This window comes from Melanostigma gelatinosum (genome assembly GCF_949748355.1).
Source record: "Melanostigma gelatinosum genome assembly, chromosome: 11".
Lineage (NCBI taxonomy): Eukaryota > Metazoa > Chordata > Actinopteri > Perciformes > Zoarcidae > Melanostigma > Melanostigma gelatinosum.
The window spans coordinates 22,509,824-22,525,309 of record NC_136644.1 but is presented as its reverse complement, the minus strand read 5'-3'; the positions used below and the strand labels follow the sequence as shown (position 1 = coordinate 22,525,309).

At 44.3% G+C, this 15,486-nt stretch overlaps 1 protein-coding gene across 1 annotated transcript in view; it reads right to left on the bottom strand.

Moving 5' to 3' along the window:
* myo15ab (myosin XVAb) overlaps positions 1–14,916 on the bottom strand; it is a gene marked incomplete at both ends in the record, with an annotated part of 44,338 nt that extends 29,422 nt beyond the window's left edge. Inside the window, 18 exons of the mRNA XM_079279068.1 lie at positions 24–82; positions 173–286; positions 465–626; positions 2,229–2,342; positions 2,676–2,739; positions 3,337–3,440; positions 3,658–3,748; positions 3,978–4,052; positions 4,906–5,015; positions 5,143–5,206; positions 5,675–5,757; positions 6,017–6,410; positions 7,302–7,534; positions 7,708–7,905; positions 8,143–8,460; positions 8,562–8,681; positions 8,812–11,271; positions 12,460–14,916. Of these exons, the coding sequence (XP_079135194.1) occupies positions 24–82; positions 173–286; positions 465–626; positions 2,229–2,342; positions 2,676–2,739; positions 3,337–3,440; positions 3,658–3,748; positions 3,978–4,052; positions 4,906–5,015; positions 5,143–5,206; positions 5,675–5,757; positions 6,017–6,410; positions 7,302–7,534; positions 7,708–7,905; positions 8,143–8,460; positions 8,562–8,681; positions 8,812–11,271; positions 12,460–14,916 (7,220 nt within the window). The remainder of the gene's footprint in view (positions 1–23; positions 83–172; positions 287–464; positions 627–2,228; positions 2,343–2,675; positions 2,740–3,336; positions 3,441–3,657; positions 3,749–3,977; positions 4,053–4,905; positions 5,016–5,142; positions 5,207–5,674; positions 5,758–6,016; positions 6,411–7,301; positions 7,535–7,707; positions 7,906–8,142; positions 8,461–8,561; positions 8,682–8,811; positions 11,272–12,459) is intronic.
* Between the last annotated feature and the right edge of the window lie 570 nt (positions 14,917–15,486).

Below are 15,486 nucleotides of genomic sequence, written 5' to 3'. Positions count from 1 at the left end.
ATACCATCTTCAGACTCACTCACCTGGCATCCACAGCACTCTCCACTGTGAGCGGAGTGAAGATCTTCTCCCTTACTGTATCCTGAGGGATCCAACACATCTGTTATCTGACAACACCGCTCTCATTGTTATAATATAATTGCCTAAATCTACAGTCTAGTGTTCTGCTCACTGTCAGTTTGAAGGTGACAGACTTCTGCAGGCCCTCGGGTGAGACCTGCAGCAGCTCAGCGACCACCCTGATCTCCTGCGCGCTCACCACCGACGCAACCTCCTGACCCTCAGCCTGCAGGGACGCACACCCACAAGTACGGAGGCAGAGACAATCATTATCGCCGTCATCTATCAACATCATCATTATCATTCAGCTGTGAAATTAAATGTATTTAAAGCCTGTGTGTGTGTGTGTGTGTGTGTGTGTGTGTGTGTGTGTGTGTGTGTGTGTGTGTGTGTGGCAGAGTGACCTGGTGTGGCTGGAAGTAGACGTTCCCCAGATGAAGGACAGAGGACAGCAGTCTGTAGATGCTAGTTTGCTCCTCTGGGGTAAAACACAGGATGTCCATGGCACTCAGCAGACGCCTGAAGTCCTCCCCGTCATCCTTTCCCTCTATGGTACAATCTCCTCCCTGCACTCATGCACACACATCACACACACGAACACACTGTTATCAACAACGACATACTTAGCCTGTTTAATCACTGCTCTAATTAGAGAAGCCTATCAGCAGCTGAAAGTCTTGTTTTTGCAGACCTCTGGGGATTCAACTTCTCACCTTGATGCAGCGATGTAGAAGTATTATCCAGGGAGTGTTAGTACACTGCGGCTTCACGGCTGGCCGTGGTAACTGGTGCAATAGCGCACGCTTCTGACCACACTTTCAGCCACAGAGGGCAGTGAAATGTTACTTTTCAGTCTGGTGTTACACTACTGTTTAAAAAAAAAAAAAAGAGCCACATGTGCTGGTAGTAACAACCACGAATAACGGCGTGATTCGTCAAGGATCTTTTGGCATGAGCAACGTGTTGCATTGTGTTTCATCACATCTCATGAAGTGGTACAAAGCAATCCAAGAGAGCAAACCGGCTCAATGACGGCAACAAGTTGTGCAGGAACAGGGAACTTTGAGCCACATGAGGGAGCCTGAATGTTCTTATCGCTCTGATAACTGTATCCTACTCATAACATTCAATCTAATATGAAAGGCTAGCGTTCATTCTGTTTGTTTTACTGATAAGAGGAATCAAAAAGAACGGGATGTTTACCCTGCATAATGCATTTATTTGGTCTCAATTATAAAGTATTTAACATGTGTGTGTTTTCAATAACACATGCATAAAACAAAGTTGTGATTTATTAAGAGTATACCTCTTCAAAATGTCTGGTTTACCTATTCAAGATAACATAAGGTGATGCGGAAATGACGATAAAAAAAGATTTGGAACGTTCATTTACGCACAAATTCACTCTTCTTCCGATATACAGATAAGGCCTATTGTGAATGGCTATAATGTGCAGATGTTTAGCATGTTCAACTTCATAGATTAGCGTGTTAGCACATTTGCTAACTATAATTTAACACAAAATACAGCTGAGGCTTTTTAAGAATGTACTGTATTTGGTCAAAAACCAAAATTTCAATTTTTTTTGCTGCAAGAAGAACAATTCACTCTGAGGGAATCATTACTAGAGCCATGCCACAACGTTACATCTATTATTCTCACTATTTTACATTATTCCCTCATTTGTGAAATGTTGGATAGTTTAAGATCATCGGGCCTCAGAAGATTACTCAAACGAAACAATCTGAGAAGGTAAAATCCATCTATGGTTAAACTACTCACAACTCATAGACACACGCAACATGACGAAGGGGTCACAAGAAGACGTTGCTTTGTTTGAGGGGTCAAAATATTTAAAAAAAATCACAACTTTAAGGAAGGTACACACAGTAACGAGTTACGCATGCACTTTGGACAGAAATCAGCAAATTACATTCATTACTCAAAATATCTCAGATACAAAGACTCTAGACTGCAAATGTTCTTTACTCCGTATTTGGGTACCGCAATGAGTTCTATGTTTGTGCCATTAATCAATTTGTAAAATAAATATGACATTTTCAGAATATTGACATCTCATTTGTTAATGTGACTGTGAAGTTGATTACAATGACCACTCCCTATATCTGTGTGTGTGTGTGTGTGTGTGTGTGTTTCATTTTTTGCACCTGATTCAGATAGTAGTAAGTCTCCGCTTCCTGCAGATACAGTGATCGCTTTTCATGAGGAGGAAGACCTGCCAACATCTCATAGAAGATGTGATAGTTCCTCTCCGATTTGGCCTGTGGATGAAAACACACAAACACACACACACACACACACACACACACACACGCACACAACATATGTAAATCAACAATCATACACACTCTAAAACTCTACAATTGATATTTGTGGTGGTAGATTGACTGAATTGGAAACAACGCTGAAGAAAAGACGAATGGATGGATGACTGATGAACAGACTGCTGTGTAAAGATGGAGGGGAACATGTTTGACACCTCTCTTCCTGTCTTCCTCTACAATCTCCTCTTTCTCACAATGACTCATTGGTAAGAAGACTCCAGCTGACCTGCTGAGTGTGTGTGTGTTTGAGTCCATGTCTCTGTTTTTCACCTGAAAGACGATGCGAGACTTCTCCAACAGGTACTGAGACGTTATGGCACCGCTGATTACACCCCTTGTACACACACACACACACACACACACACGCACACACACACACACACACACACACACAGTAACAGGTCATGCATGTTTCATGTCCTCGGATCTTTTCTGGTCCAGCAGAAGATCAACTACTCCTCTAACTGTGTCACTGCAACCTGTTACCATGTTCTCCACTAAGGTCACTGTGTGTGTGCGTGTGTGTGTGTGTGTGTGTGTGTGTGTGTGTGAGACATGTGTGACCAGACGCCTATTCAGATTCAAACTAACAGGCTGCTTTTTAGCTTTACAAGCGCTCGTGTTTATCCCGGAGAAGCGGCAGCGAATCTGCACTCCTGTAGACAAATGTCAGATCAGATATTCATGTAAATATTGTTTAATTCTGAGCCATGACATACAGTAACTAATTCTAATTGTGAAAGGTGAAAATCTGATGCTGCCTGCTGTACTAACGATGACCATGCTTGATTTGATTTTAATGTGTATTTCTATATATGATCAAATTCCTTGTTTCTATATTATCGAGATTCTCTACTTTTCTTAAATATTGAAACAGTCGCTGACATCTATTCTTCTCATGATCACGTTGGTAAAAGGTACAAGTACTCACTCCTCCATGTAGATCTGCGTGTATTTGCCAAAGCGTGAAGAGTTGTCATTGCGCACTGTTTTGGCATTCCCAAAAGACTCCAAAAGGGGCGTGGCCTCAAGGATCTGACCAATCACCACAGACAGACATGTTACCATTGATACCTTCATAAGGGATGGCGGTTGTCATTAGAGCACAAACAAGCAGAGGGATACTTTACCTCTATCTGATGGGAGAAGGGCAGATGGATAAGACAGGATGATAACAGTGTTAGCTTAAATGACCACAGTATGGAGTGTACTTGTCAGCATGCATGTCCTGATATATACTGTGTATATCTACCTGTTGTGTGATGTTGCATTTGTGATGTATGGCTGTCAAGTATCGCAGGATCAGTTTAGTAGCTTCAGTCTTTCCTGACCCACTTTCTCCGCTGTAATAGCAAAAACTGTTAACATGAGTCTCTCACACTTCATTTCGCATAAACAGGATTTTACACACTGTGAACGCAGTAATAAAACGAGTCAGACAATGTGCGTTGTCGAAACAATTCAACCTGAGCGTATCGCATTTCACTGTTTATAAGACAGCTTCAAGTTTTATCCAAGTGTTGCTGGTTGAAATGAAGCGCAAATTCAAAATACAAAAACAGCTTTTCATACCTGATCACAATACACTGGTCCTTTTTGGCATCCATCATGGTGGTATATGAGAGACTAGCAATGGCAAAAAGATGACTGCAACACAACAAAACATTTTTTGTCATGAAAAAACACATGTTGTATTCTCATTGGTTGTATATGCGTGGCTGTGTTTGTGCGTCTGTGTGTGTGTGTGTGTGAGATGTGAAGTGGTAGTGAAATCCATAACCAAACTCTACCTTGGCAACCCTAACCCTAACCCTAACCCCAACCCTAACCCTAACCCACCCTAACCCTAACCCCTAACCCTAACCCTAACCCAACCCTAACCCTAACCAAACCCTAACCCTAACCAAACCCTAACCCTAACCCTAACCCCAACCAACCAACAGCAGAGTACCGTAATATGAACCTCTTGGTAACACCTGAGAGTGCTGGCATTTACACCTCTATTTATCGTCATATTGCATCTCAGAGCACAGCTTAGGACACATGTAGACAGATGTAGTACAACCGTACAATCACACACAGGGACTCACGGACTCAAAGGTCACAGTTAAAGGAGAGTTTTGTTGGTGTATCTTGTTCAAAACAAGAAAGGCCGTCTGAGAGCTAAATGTGTTAATTAAAGAGAAAATGTCTGACCTAGATATGTTTTAAAATACACATAGATGTGGTATATTTTCATTCAACTGAGAAAAAAGTGAAAATATTAAAATAAGTCTTATGGGAATGTTGAAATCTTAGAAAAAATACTTTCTCAGAATCAAAAATAAATCCCTTATTCTTTGTGTGCAAACACATATTAAGGTTTCCTGCTAAACAACACATAGACAGACTAATCAGACTGAAAACATATCTTCCTTGCTAATTTCCCAGGTCTAACACACACACACGCACCAACACACACACACACACAAACACACACACAAACAGTCCCGGGTCTTACGGAGGGTTTTCACTCAGGCCGCGACCTTCATATTGAAGCACCAAGTCTGTGCCATAAATGTTGAGCAACTTGTAGGGATTCACAGATACGAGGATGCTGCCTATGTAGGTCTGTGTGGAAGGAAAAAGAGAAACAAAAAAGGACAGGAAGGAGAGCGGATGAGTGGATGTAGTAGGCCATGTACATGACATTTGATGATATTAGTTATATCATTTGCATATTTGAAATTAAGCATACATATGCAAGTTCCTGGTCGAAGCGCTTCTTCAGGTTCATCAGAACTGTGGTCTCATTCAGCTCACTGAAATTAAACACACGTACAGAGCACATATTGTCAGACTGCGGCAGGATGCCCACGCTCACTTGTCATCCAATGTTAATTTACTTTCGATGACATTCAAGACGTCAAAATCAGAGAGAGTTTCTTCTTGGCAGGACATAATTGTGGAATAAATTCTCTCAAACTGCTGTTGAAATTATACAGCTATCTCGTGCAGAGGAGTCCTCCGGATGTGAAGAGATGTGTTTGGGTGCTGCATGTTAATAAAATGCTCAATGCTAGGGATTCATTTCTGAACTCTAAAAGTTTTCAGGGATTTTCAAAGCCTACAGGCACACAAATACAAGCACTGTGAATAGTTGCAAGAACAAACTGAAAAGACATGCATTGAAATGAGCTGCGCTGCTCTATGCTGCAGCAACAAAAATGCTTGTAAGTGTGTGACAGGAATGATTGTGAGGCTGTTTGTTAAAACTGGATTCTGCTTACGGCAGCTGTGTCATGTCCTCCATTCCCTCCGCCCAGCTTTTCGCCCTGTGGCCTGTTGTGGGCATGCTTAGGATGGAGTAGATCTAGACACACATACACACAGAATGGTATGCAATTAGTCCAACACTGGCATGCAACTTTGTCAAAGCCTGAGGGATATTGTGATCAGTTGATGCAGAAATGATATTAAATGTGCAGAATATCAAATATTCTGTTTTGTAATGATTTTGTGGGCCATCCAGCTTCTATGCTATACGCTTCACAGTTATTGCTAGAATAATGTCAACGTTTCACGAACAATGAAATCAACTTTCATTAAAAAAAAATCATAAAGTTAGCTACCTTGTCATACCAGCTTTGACCAGGTACTCTCTCTCTGTCAGGAGTCCAGTTTGTGTCCTGGATCTGTCCATCCACCAGTCGAGGTGAGGGCAAATATCCCTCTAATACCCCGTCTTCTCTGTACATGGACCACTTTGACAGATTCTGGACCGTCCCATGTGGTAAAACCCTCTCAGCTGCCCAAACATCTTCCCCTCCTTGCCCTCCACCTTGGGCATTTCTGGCCCAATGTCCTGACCTTGGCCCATAGGGTGGAACCACAGCATAGCGACTATCCTCACCCTGCAGGCCTGTTGGCACCCTGTATGAGGCATAGCGAAGCTGCTGGTTTTGGACGGCTTCAGACAGTCTCGGGATGTGGAACTGGCGTGTGAGAAAAGAGCCATCAGGCAGCCTGTGGAAGAAGGAATGAATCACTTTAATTAAGAACATGTAACACAAGGTTGTACAACATTGACAAAAATGTAACTTTGAAACCGCTTTTTGTGTAAGTTGTAATTGTGACATAAATTAATACATTTCTACACATGGGGCGCTTCCACCACAGGAACTTTCCAAGGAAACCAAGAACCTTTTGAGGAAGTCAGGAAGTAAATACATTTTTTGACCGGAGGAATCAGGGACTACATTTTGTTCCTGTCCATAGTTAAAGGTGTAAAAGAAGTCCCTGCTCTGGGACCAGTCCTTTATGATGATTCAAAGACTTTGCAAAGCCGAATGTCACTGATTGGTAAAAAGAGAAACTCCTCTTGAACTTGTGTACCACTTGTGTACTGCTTCATTCATAAAACAAGGACTGTTAAAACGCTTGTACTGATATTAGGATGAAGAATGAGTATATTTCTCGATGTTTACTAATATTAAAACAACATTAAACTTTGTTGTTCCATCAAATCTTTTATAAAAAGAGAGCATGATAAAGAGATAAAGTGTGAAGCTAAAGTGAGAGCAGGAGCGAATGAGAGACTGAGGAAGCTGCGGGAGAGAGATAGGGAGCCAGAGAACAGCGATGAGAGAACAGAACGACTTAACAAGAAAAATGAAATACATCATCAGTCATATTGGCTTAATCCTCACGGTTCTTCAGATGCAGCAACAAGAATGCAAAAACTTTTAGTGTTTAGTTTAGTTTCTGAGTATAGTTGTTCCATATTTCCTGGGAATATTTAATTCTCCATTGGTAAAAAGTTAATGCCTAGCTTAAGGCTCAATTTCTCAACAGGTTGTCCCACACTTGTACAAGCCTATCTGGCCATTCGTTTCTATTTTTAGTGGAGTTCCCTACCTGTATTTGACATCACGGAGTTCGTCATTCCGCAGGGCAGCACCAAGATTGGGAGGCTTGGGATTGGGTGAGCCTGAGAGTACAGAGTTATCTGTGAGATGATAGAGACCCGCAGACCGAAGTGCCTGGTTTTGCCTCAGCGCGGCTGAAAGGTTGGGCTTCTGGCCAGGGATAACCAGGGAGCCATCAGGGAGCTGGTATGATGCACTACGAAGGTTCTCATTCATAAGAGCCTACAGAGCAAGACACCAGGTAGTTATTCAAGGTTATAATCACAATTCCCTGAATAATTCTAAAGTCTGTAATGTTAGAATGCTATGTTTGATTTTCCCTGAGTTCGTGAAAAAAGAGACAATAAAATAAACAGGTGCTGCAACATATTAAGTGACATTTAACAGGTACGCACTCTAGATAGGTTAGGGCCAACTGGTTTTCGTGGGTCAATGATGATGGTTCCATCAGGCAGGGTAAAGGACACACCCTTAAGATAAGGATTCTGCAGGGCGGCAGCCAGGTTGGGGCTCTTTGGTTTCCTCGGGTCCACTATCATAGTTCCATCTGGGAGGGTGTATGCAGCTCCTTTCAAGGCTGGGTTAGCAAGGGCCTAATGTTAAACAAGTGCAATTCCATTAATAAAAAAGCAGCAGCTTAGTATATTTGACTTCCAATTACTATTACCAAAACAAGGTCTACATACATTTGTGGGAACTATTTCAAGTCCCACTATAAATGAGAAGGGAGGAAAGGCTAACAGATCAACACACACACACACACACACACACAAAGTACCAGGTGTGAAGAGAAAACATACAAAACCAAAGAGTCTGAAACCATAGCTAACCTTAGCCAGGTTGGGTGAAATGGGTCTGTTGGGGTCATGGACCCCTTCCGGTAGTGCGAAGGAAGTGTTCCGCAGAGCAGAGTTTTGAAGGGCGCCGGAGAGGTTTGGAGAGATAGGTTTCCGTGGATCGATGATGATTGTACCATCGGGCAGGGTGTAAGATGCAATTTTCAGGTAAGGGTTCTGAAGTGCTGCTGAAAGGTTCGGAGACTTCGGTTTCCTGGGGTCAATCACAATGGTACCATCGGGGAGCGAATAGGAGGCTTCGCGCAGAGCTGGGTTGCTTAGTGCCTTAGCCAGGTTTGGGGAAATGGGTTGCTGAGTGAGCAGACATAGCAGAGAAAGAAAAATATTCATCAGCTTTAACTGATACATGGTTAACAATATTAGGGAGAGAAAAGAAAGGAACACAACATTACTTGCTGTCTCGGGTCTATAATGGTGCCATCGGGGAGAGTATATGTAGCCGTCTTGACATTCTGGTTCTGAAGTGCTCTTGAAAGGTTTGGAGACATGGGCTTCTGGGGGATACGTGGGTCCTGTGTGCGTGGAAGGGGAGAGTAATGCAGGAGAGTACAACTGTAATAAAACAATTGTTGTTGCTCCATGTGTAGACAAAAATGCATGGCAGGTTGTATAGTAATTTTGACATGTTCCTCCTATACCTACCCTGATAACTGATCCATCGGGCAAGGTGTACGATGCTCCACGGAGTTGTTGGTTTTGCAAAGCATTGCCGAGCAACGGGGAGGAAGGTGAAGCCGCATACGGTGATGCCAAGGTTCCATCTGGCAGCCGGTACGATGCCTGCATCAACTGTTGGTTTTGCAGGGCACTTCCTAACATTGGTGAAGAGGGTGGTGGGGGTCCATATGGGGACCGTCTAAGTTGCACAGGTGTCCGATAAGATGCTTGCCGTAAGTTTGGGTTCTGTTGAAGAGCATTATGGAGCTGAGGCCCAGCTGGTGCATAAGGGTTACGGCGTTGCATCATAGGGGATCTTAAAGATGAGACATTCTGCAAATGAGAACGGTTCTGTAGGGCATCATGAAGAAGTGGTGATGGGCCAGGCTCAGTGATGTAATCATATGGAGTAACAAGAGTTGGTCCATATGGTGAACTGATCTGTGGAGTCTGATAAGAAGCCATACCTCTTAGTGCCTGACCATGTCTCATGGCTCCAGACAGCATTGGAGTGGAAGGTACAGATGAGGCATATGGGGACTGAGGCCTTTGAAGTGGAGACACATAGGAGGCTTCTCTCAGTGCCTGGTTTTGCAAAGCTCCAGACAGCATTGGAGAAGAAGGGGGCATAGGCTGTTCATAAGGGGACATTGGCCTTTGCAAAGGTGAAACATAAGATGCATCCAATATAGCTTGATTCTGCAGAGCATGAGACAGCATAGAAGATGAAGGGACCATAGGCTGTTCATAAGGGGACATTGGCCTTTGTAAAGGTGAAACATAAGATGCATCCAATATAGCTTGATTCTGCAGAGCATGAGACAGCATAGCAGATGAAGGGGCCATAGGCTGTTCATAAGGGGACATTGGCCTTTGTAAAGGTGAAACATAAGATGCATCCAATATAGCTTGATTCTGCAGAGCATGAGACAGCATAGCAGATGAAGGGGCCATAGGCTGCTCATAAGGGGACATTGGTGTCTGTAGTGAGGAAACAAAGGACGCATCCCGAATTACCTGGTTTTGCATTGCACCAGACATCGTCGGGGATAAGGGAGCATAAGGTTCTACATATTCTGTAACCATCCCACCCATGTCTACCATCTGGGCTGGCTCTGGGCCAAAGGGGGAAGTGAAAGACGCTTGTCTGATAGCCTGGTTCTGCAAAGCACCAGATAATATGGGAGAAGAGGGGGCAAGAAACTGATACGACGGCTCAGTATAAGGATCAGCATAGGGGCCAGACACATACGTTTCTGGTGCATAAGTGGGTGGATGGGCAGATCGAGGGGGCAGAAGGGGGGAGGACTGACGAGAAAGTCGGGGAGAGAAGCGTGGGGATGCAGGCTGTGGCATGTGTTTAAGGGAGAGCTGTGGAGAGGCAGGAGGCATCCTTCTTATAGACTGCTGGGCCCTGAGAGGATGTCCTCGAGCAACAGGGCGAGGACCAAATCGGCCAGATTCTCTCCTCCTTTGGGGAGCCCGGTGTACCATGTGAGGGGAGTGAAAAGGGGAGGAGAAGGAGGAGTCTACAGTGAGAACAGAAGACCTATTGCTTCGTATGGAGGAAGCACGGAATGGACGCACATTCTGGGTGGGTGGGGGCATTGGGCGCCCTCGGAGACCCATAGGTGAGGGTCTGATGGTACCTAAAGGAACATTTCCCCCCATCCTGGGCCGGACCAATGGTGTGGGGTCCCTGATCAGGCGAGTTGAGCGACGAGACAGGGTAGGAGATGATGGGGCGGGCCGCGGTCCTGCAGGGGACAAACTGCGACGAGATAGGGAGGGAGAGGGAGATGGTCTTCTACTGAGCTGTGGAGAGTGAGGGGGAGATGCATGACCAGGGGAGAAGGAAGGGGAGGGTGGACCATGCATCTTCCTCCCCCCAAATAGGCTGCGGGCTGGAGTGGGTGAGGCTGGAGGACTTCGCCTCCTCATGGAAGCACGGGGTGAGGAAGGTGGAGAACGCCGTCTCATTGATGCTCTTGGTGAGGGTGGAGGACTTCGCCGGATCATGGAGGCACGGGGAGAGTGAGGGGGGGAAGGTCCTCGAGCCATAGGGGATGGTGATCTCTGAGGTTGCATTCTATGATGGGCATGGTGGGAGGCCATGGGGGAGGTAGGAGGTGAGATTTGTCTTGACATAACAGAGGGAGGTCTTTGGGAATTTATGAACCCACTCCTTATAGATGGTTGTCGGGAGGGGCTGCGTCTCTGTGGAAGCATAGGGGAGGGTACTGGGGAGGCCATGGCAGAAGGATGGCGCTGCATCTGTGGGGAGGGCATAATGACAGAGTGGCGGGATGGAGTCGGAGAGAGTTGCAGGCGCCGTGCAGGACCGGGGGACATATTTGCTTGCTTAATAATCATGGCAGTTGGAGTAGGGATCACTGGGCCATAACCCTGTTGATGTGACATCATCATTGGGTCTGTCATCATCTGCTGTTGTAAAAACACAACAAAAATGATGTGTACAATAAATTGAGAACCAAAAATGCGAAGAGAGCATACATTTCGTGAATATGGGGTAGCAGTGCTGAATATAGTATTAACTTTGTAGTGAAAATGTACGGTATAACAACTTAAATACAACCGCCCATCTTTTTGAAAATAAGTTATGTAAACTGGCACATCTGCTCGACAATTAAATTATTTTGTGGCCCACATATCAAGAACGCGTGTGGAAGAAAGACTGAAGGACACTTATAAGATACAGAGAAATTCCTGACACGACAAGCCCAGAAATATTGAGTGTTTTTTTTATTTAATTCTTTTTTGTTTTGTAAAAGAATAGAATTAAAAAAAACATTAAGGAACAGTTGAGAGGCAGGTTTTTGTTTCTTTATGCAATTATTCCAGCATATACATGGGATTGATTTTAATAACTAAAATGTGGCCTACTTGAAGTCTGAACTGTGCAGCCGTATTATGAAGGAAAAGATAAGTATCCGATCGGGATCAGGTGCAAAATAACTTTATCTGGACATTCCTAAATGTCAGTTCATGCAAAAACCAGTATAACTGAAATAGGTACCAACCAAAGGTTTCAAGCACCCTTTTGGCACACATCCACACTCCCAAGGTACTGGCCTGAGAAAGCAAGCTGAGGCTCACAAGCAAATGTCAGTGGTGTTTGTGTCAAAAATAAATCAATAGAAATATCCAGTGCAAGAAAGAGTTAGACTACTACTGTGTTTCTTAAACCATTCTTTATGACAAGACATGGAATAATATGTCACTTGTCGTAGATAAGTTGTTGGGAAAAAGAGCAATTCTAATATTTGCTGCTCATGGCAAGAATGTAATCAAGATGTTCATTGTTTCATTGGCTGTTGGGTAGTCACAAATATTCATACTTAATTATATCATAGAAATGTGTTTTTTTATTTACTCCAGTATTACTCTCACTCACTCATTGTCTTGTGCTATATTTTTAGTTTTCACTTCCTAAAGCAAACAATTGTGGAACATTTTCGAAGTTGTTAGACATGCTTTGGCTCTCCCTCTAAAGTAGGATTGCATTTCCACATGGTCATCCCAGATTATTGAAGAAATCAGGTTGAAAGTCAACAAGGTTGCGTTAAAGAGTATGATTGCACAAAATCAATGACACAACAGAGCTAGAATTACCTGTGGTGAAATAATTTGAGGAGACATCATTTGTTGCTGGGGCAACATCATCTGCTCTTGTGGTGACATCATTTGTTGTGGAATCATCTGCTGCTGTGGTGACATAATTTGCTGGGGCATCATCTGTTGCTGTGGCATCAGAGACTGTGATGGCATCATTTCGGCGGCCATTCTTTGTTCTTGTTGTAACATCATCTGCTGCTGTGGTGACATCATCTGCTGCTGCAGTGACATCATCTGCTGCTGTGGGGACATCATCTGTGGGGGCATCATCATTTGGTCTTGAGGAGACAACATGGTTTGTTGTTGAGAAAACATCATTTGTTCTTGTGGAGACATCATCATCATCTGTTGTTGTGGTGACATTCCCATTTGCTGCTGTATTGACATCATGTCACCAAACTGACCTGGTGCCAGAGGATACTGGTCTTCATACTGGATTTCTGACATGTCTTCAAATTCTGGATCAGGCGGCAAAGTAGGTGGAGGGTGCAGGGGTACATCTAGACGCTCTTTCCCAAACAGGCGCACTTGAGGCCTAGGAACTCTAAATGTCATCTCTCCTCCCTGAACTCCACCAGCATCATCCCCATGTTGATCATACTGGTCTGCATACTGGTCCCCATACAGGCCCTGTACCTGATCCATCCCTGACCCTGCAAAGCCAGAGAACTGCTGGCCCCCTGGTGGGAGGAGCCCCATTGCCTGCTGGGAGCTGAAGTCTTGGTAGGGTATGCCCGCATCATTATAACTGAGTTGATAGTCTGGTGGAAATCCCCCTTGTATTCCCACAGTTGCTGCATAAGGGTCCTCATAGTAACCTGCCTGCCCATCCCCGTAGTAAAATCCTTGACCATTTTCATCGTAATAACCCTGAGCCTGAGGGTCAACAAAACCATCTACATCTCCACCATACACACGGTCCTCACCCACCAGTGCATAGTAGTCCACACCCTCATCACCATACATTGCCATAGCCTGTTGTTGCTGGTTACCATGATAATTAGCTTCCTGTGTATTATAGTAGCCTTGAGCAGAGGCATAAGGGTCATAGTAGTCCCCCATGCCATCATCATAAAGACCACCTTCATAATATTCTCCATTTGGATTATAGAGTCCTTCTTCCTCATAGTAACCCAGGTCTTGATAGTCTGCCACCCCTGCTCCGTTGTCAAAGTAATCAAACTGACCCTGACTTCCATATGCCGCAGTTGCCTCGTCTCCATAGCCATTATAACCATCATCATAGCCTCCATAACCTTTCTGTCGGACTGAATGTCGATGGTCATATTCATACGCCTCCTCCTCATGCTCATAACCATTGTTTTGGTAACCATGAAGATGACCTTCAGAGTTGGCATATCGCCTTTGTCCGTGGTGTCCTGCATTTCCTCGCATTTTAGTGGACAGGAAGCGTTTGGTCAGCCAGTTGGTTGCTGCTGCAGCCTTACCCAGCAACACACTTCTGTTCTTGAAGTCTTCAGGAGGCCCTTCACCATTCTTTTTCCCAAATAAGTTTTTGAAGAAGCCCCCCTTCTTCCGATTTGAATTATTCCCTCCCAAACGGAGCAGCATATAACTTGGCTTCTTCCCATTGTTTTCCTTCGCTTTGTCCTCCTTCTCCTGTTTCCTCTTCTTGCTGACCTTAAACCTCATCATGAATCGAGAGGTGTTCTTCAGCATGGACTTGCGACGTTTCTTCTTAGCAATGCGGGTTTTTCTCCTCCTCAACCCCAGGAACAAACGTGATGTACTTTTCAGCTTCTTCCTGCTGTTCCTGCGTCTCTTGATCCCAGAAAACTTCATGAACATCCTGGACATGTTCTTCAGACCTTTCTTTGGGATTTCCTTTATCGGAAGCTGTGGAGCTTCTTCTTTCTTCTTGCCTTTATTCTTCTTTGCATCAGCATCTGATTTCCCACCTTTATGGGGGCGGCCATCTTTCGATTTCTTCTTGCCGTAATCCTCTTCTTCGTAGTCATCCTCTTCTTCATCGTCATCTTCCTCATCATCCTCTTCTGAATCCCCACGTCTAGCCTTTCCCCCTTTCTTTCCCTTGGCCCCCTTGCCTCCTCGCCCCTTCCCTCTCCTGTCATCCTCTGAGTCTTCTTCTTCATCATACTCATCTTCACTGAACTCTTCGTCCTCTTCCTCATCACTCAGGAGCTCCTCATCCTCCTCGGACTCCACTTTCTTACCTTTTCCTTTGTCTTTTCCTTTGTCTTTTCCTTTGTCTTTTCCTTTCTTTCCATCGTCTTTCCCCTTGGGTGGCTCCTCCTTTCCCTTCTTGCCCCCCTTCTTATCATCCTTTCCACCTTTCTTATCATCTTTGCTCGGTTTCTTGTTGTCTTTTCCTCCCTTTTTGTCATCCTTCCCTTTCGTTTCCTCCTCTTTCTTCTTCTCTGGTTCAGGTTTTCCACCCTTCTTTGCATCCTTCTTGCTGTCTTTCTTGGGCATTTTCACAAGTGGCTAGGAGCACACCATGCCCTCTCTTTAGGATGCTGTAAACCTTCAAACACACAAACACAATTATTACATGCACACTGTACGGAAGGCAACACTGTATTGTAGGTTTAAAATAAAGAAATGATGATGTGTTAAGAAAATAGGAGCCTGACCTTTAAAAGATTCCTTGTTTTAGATATGCCTAGTTGACTTTGCGCAAGCACTATATGCAGGTTCTGATTGAGGACAGGTCCACATGGCCAAAGCAGTTCCACACTGCCCAAATCTGGTCCCCATGAAGGCTCCTGTCCAGACGTAGAGCTAAATGTCATTGATCTTTCTCACATACACACACATAGACACACAAACTCTAGCATTGACACAATGAAACCAAGTAGTTCAGTAAACTTTGGTCTTTATATCACCGCCCCATTCAGGAACAGTGTCAAAATGACACAAAATGAATATGTCAGTGCTTGTCTTAACACCACAAACTGTTTTATACACTTCAGTGGTGTTTCAAACTGCCGAGGGATCCCAAACTCCTGATTAAACCCTGCTCTGAATCCCCAACACCTGCTC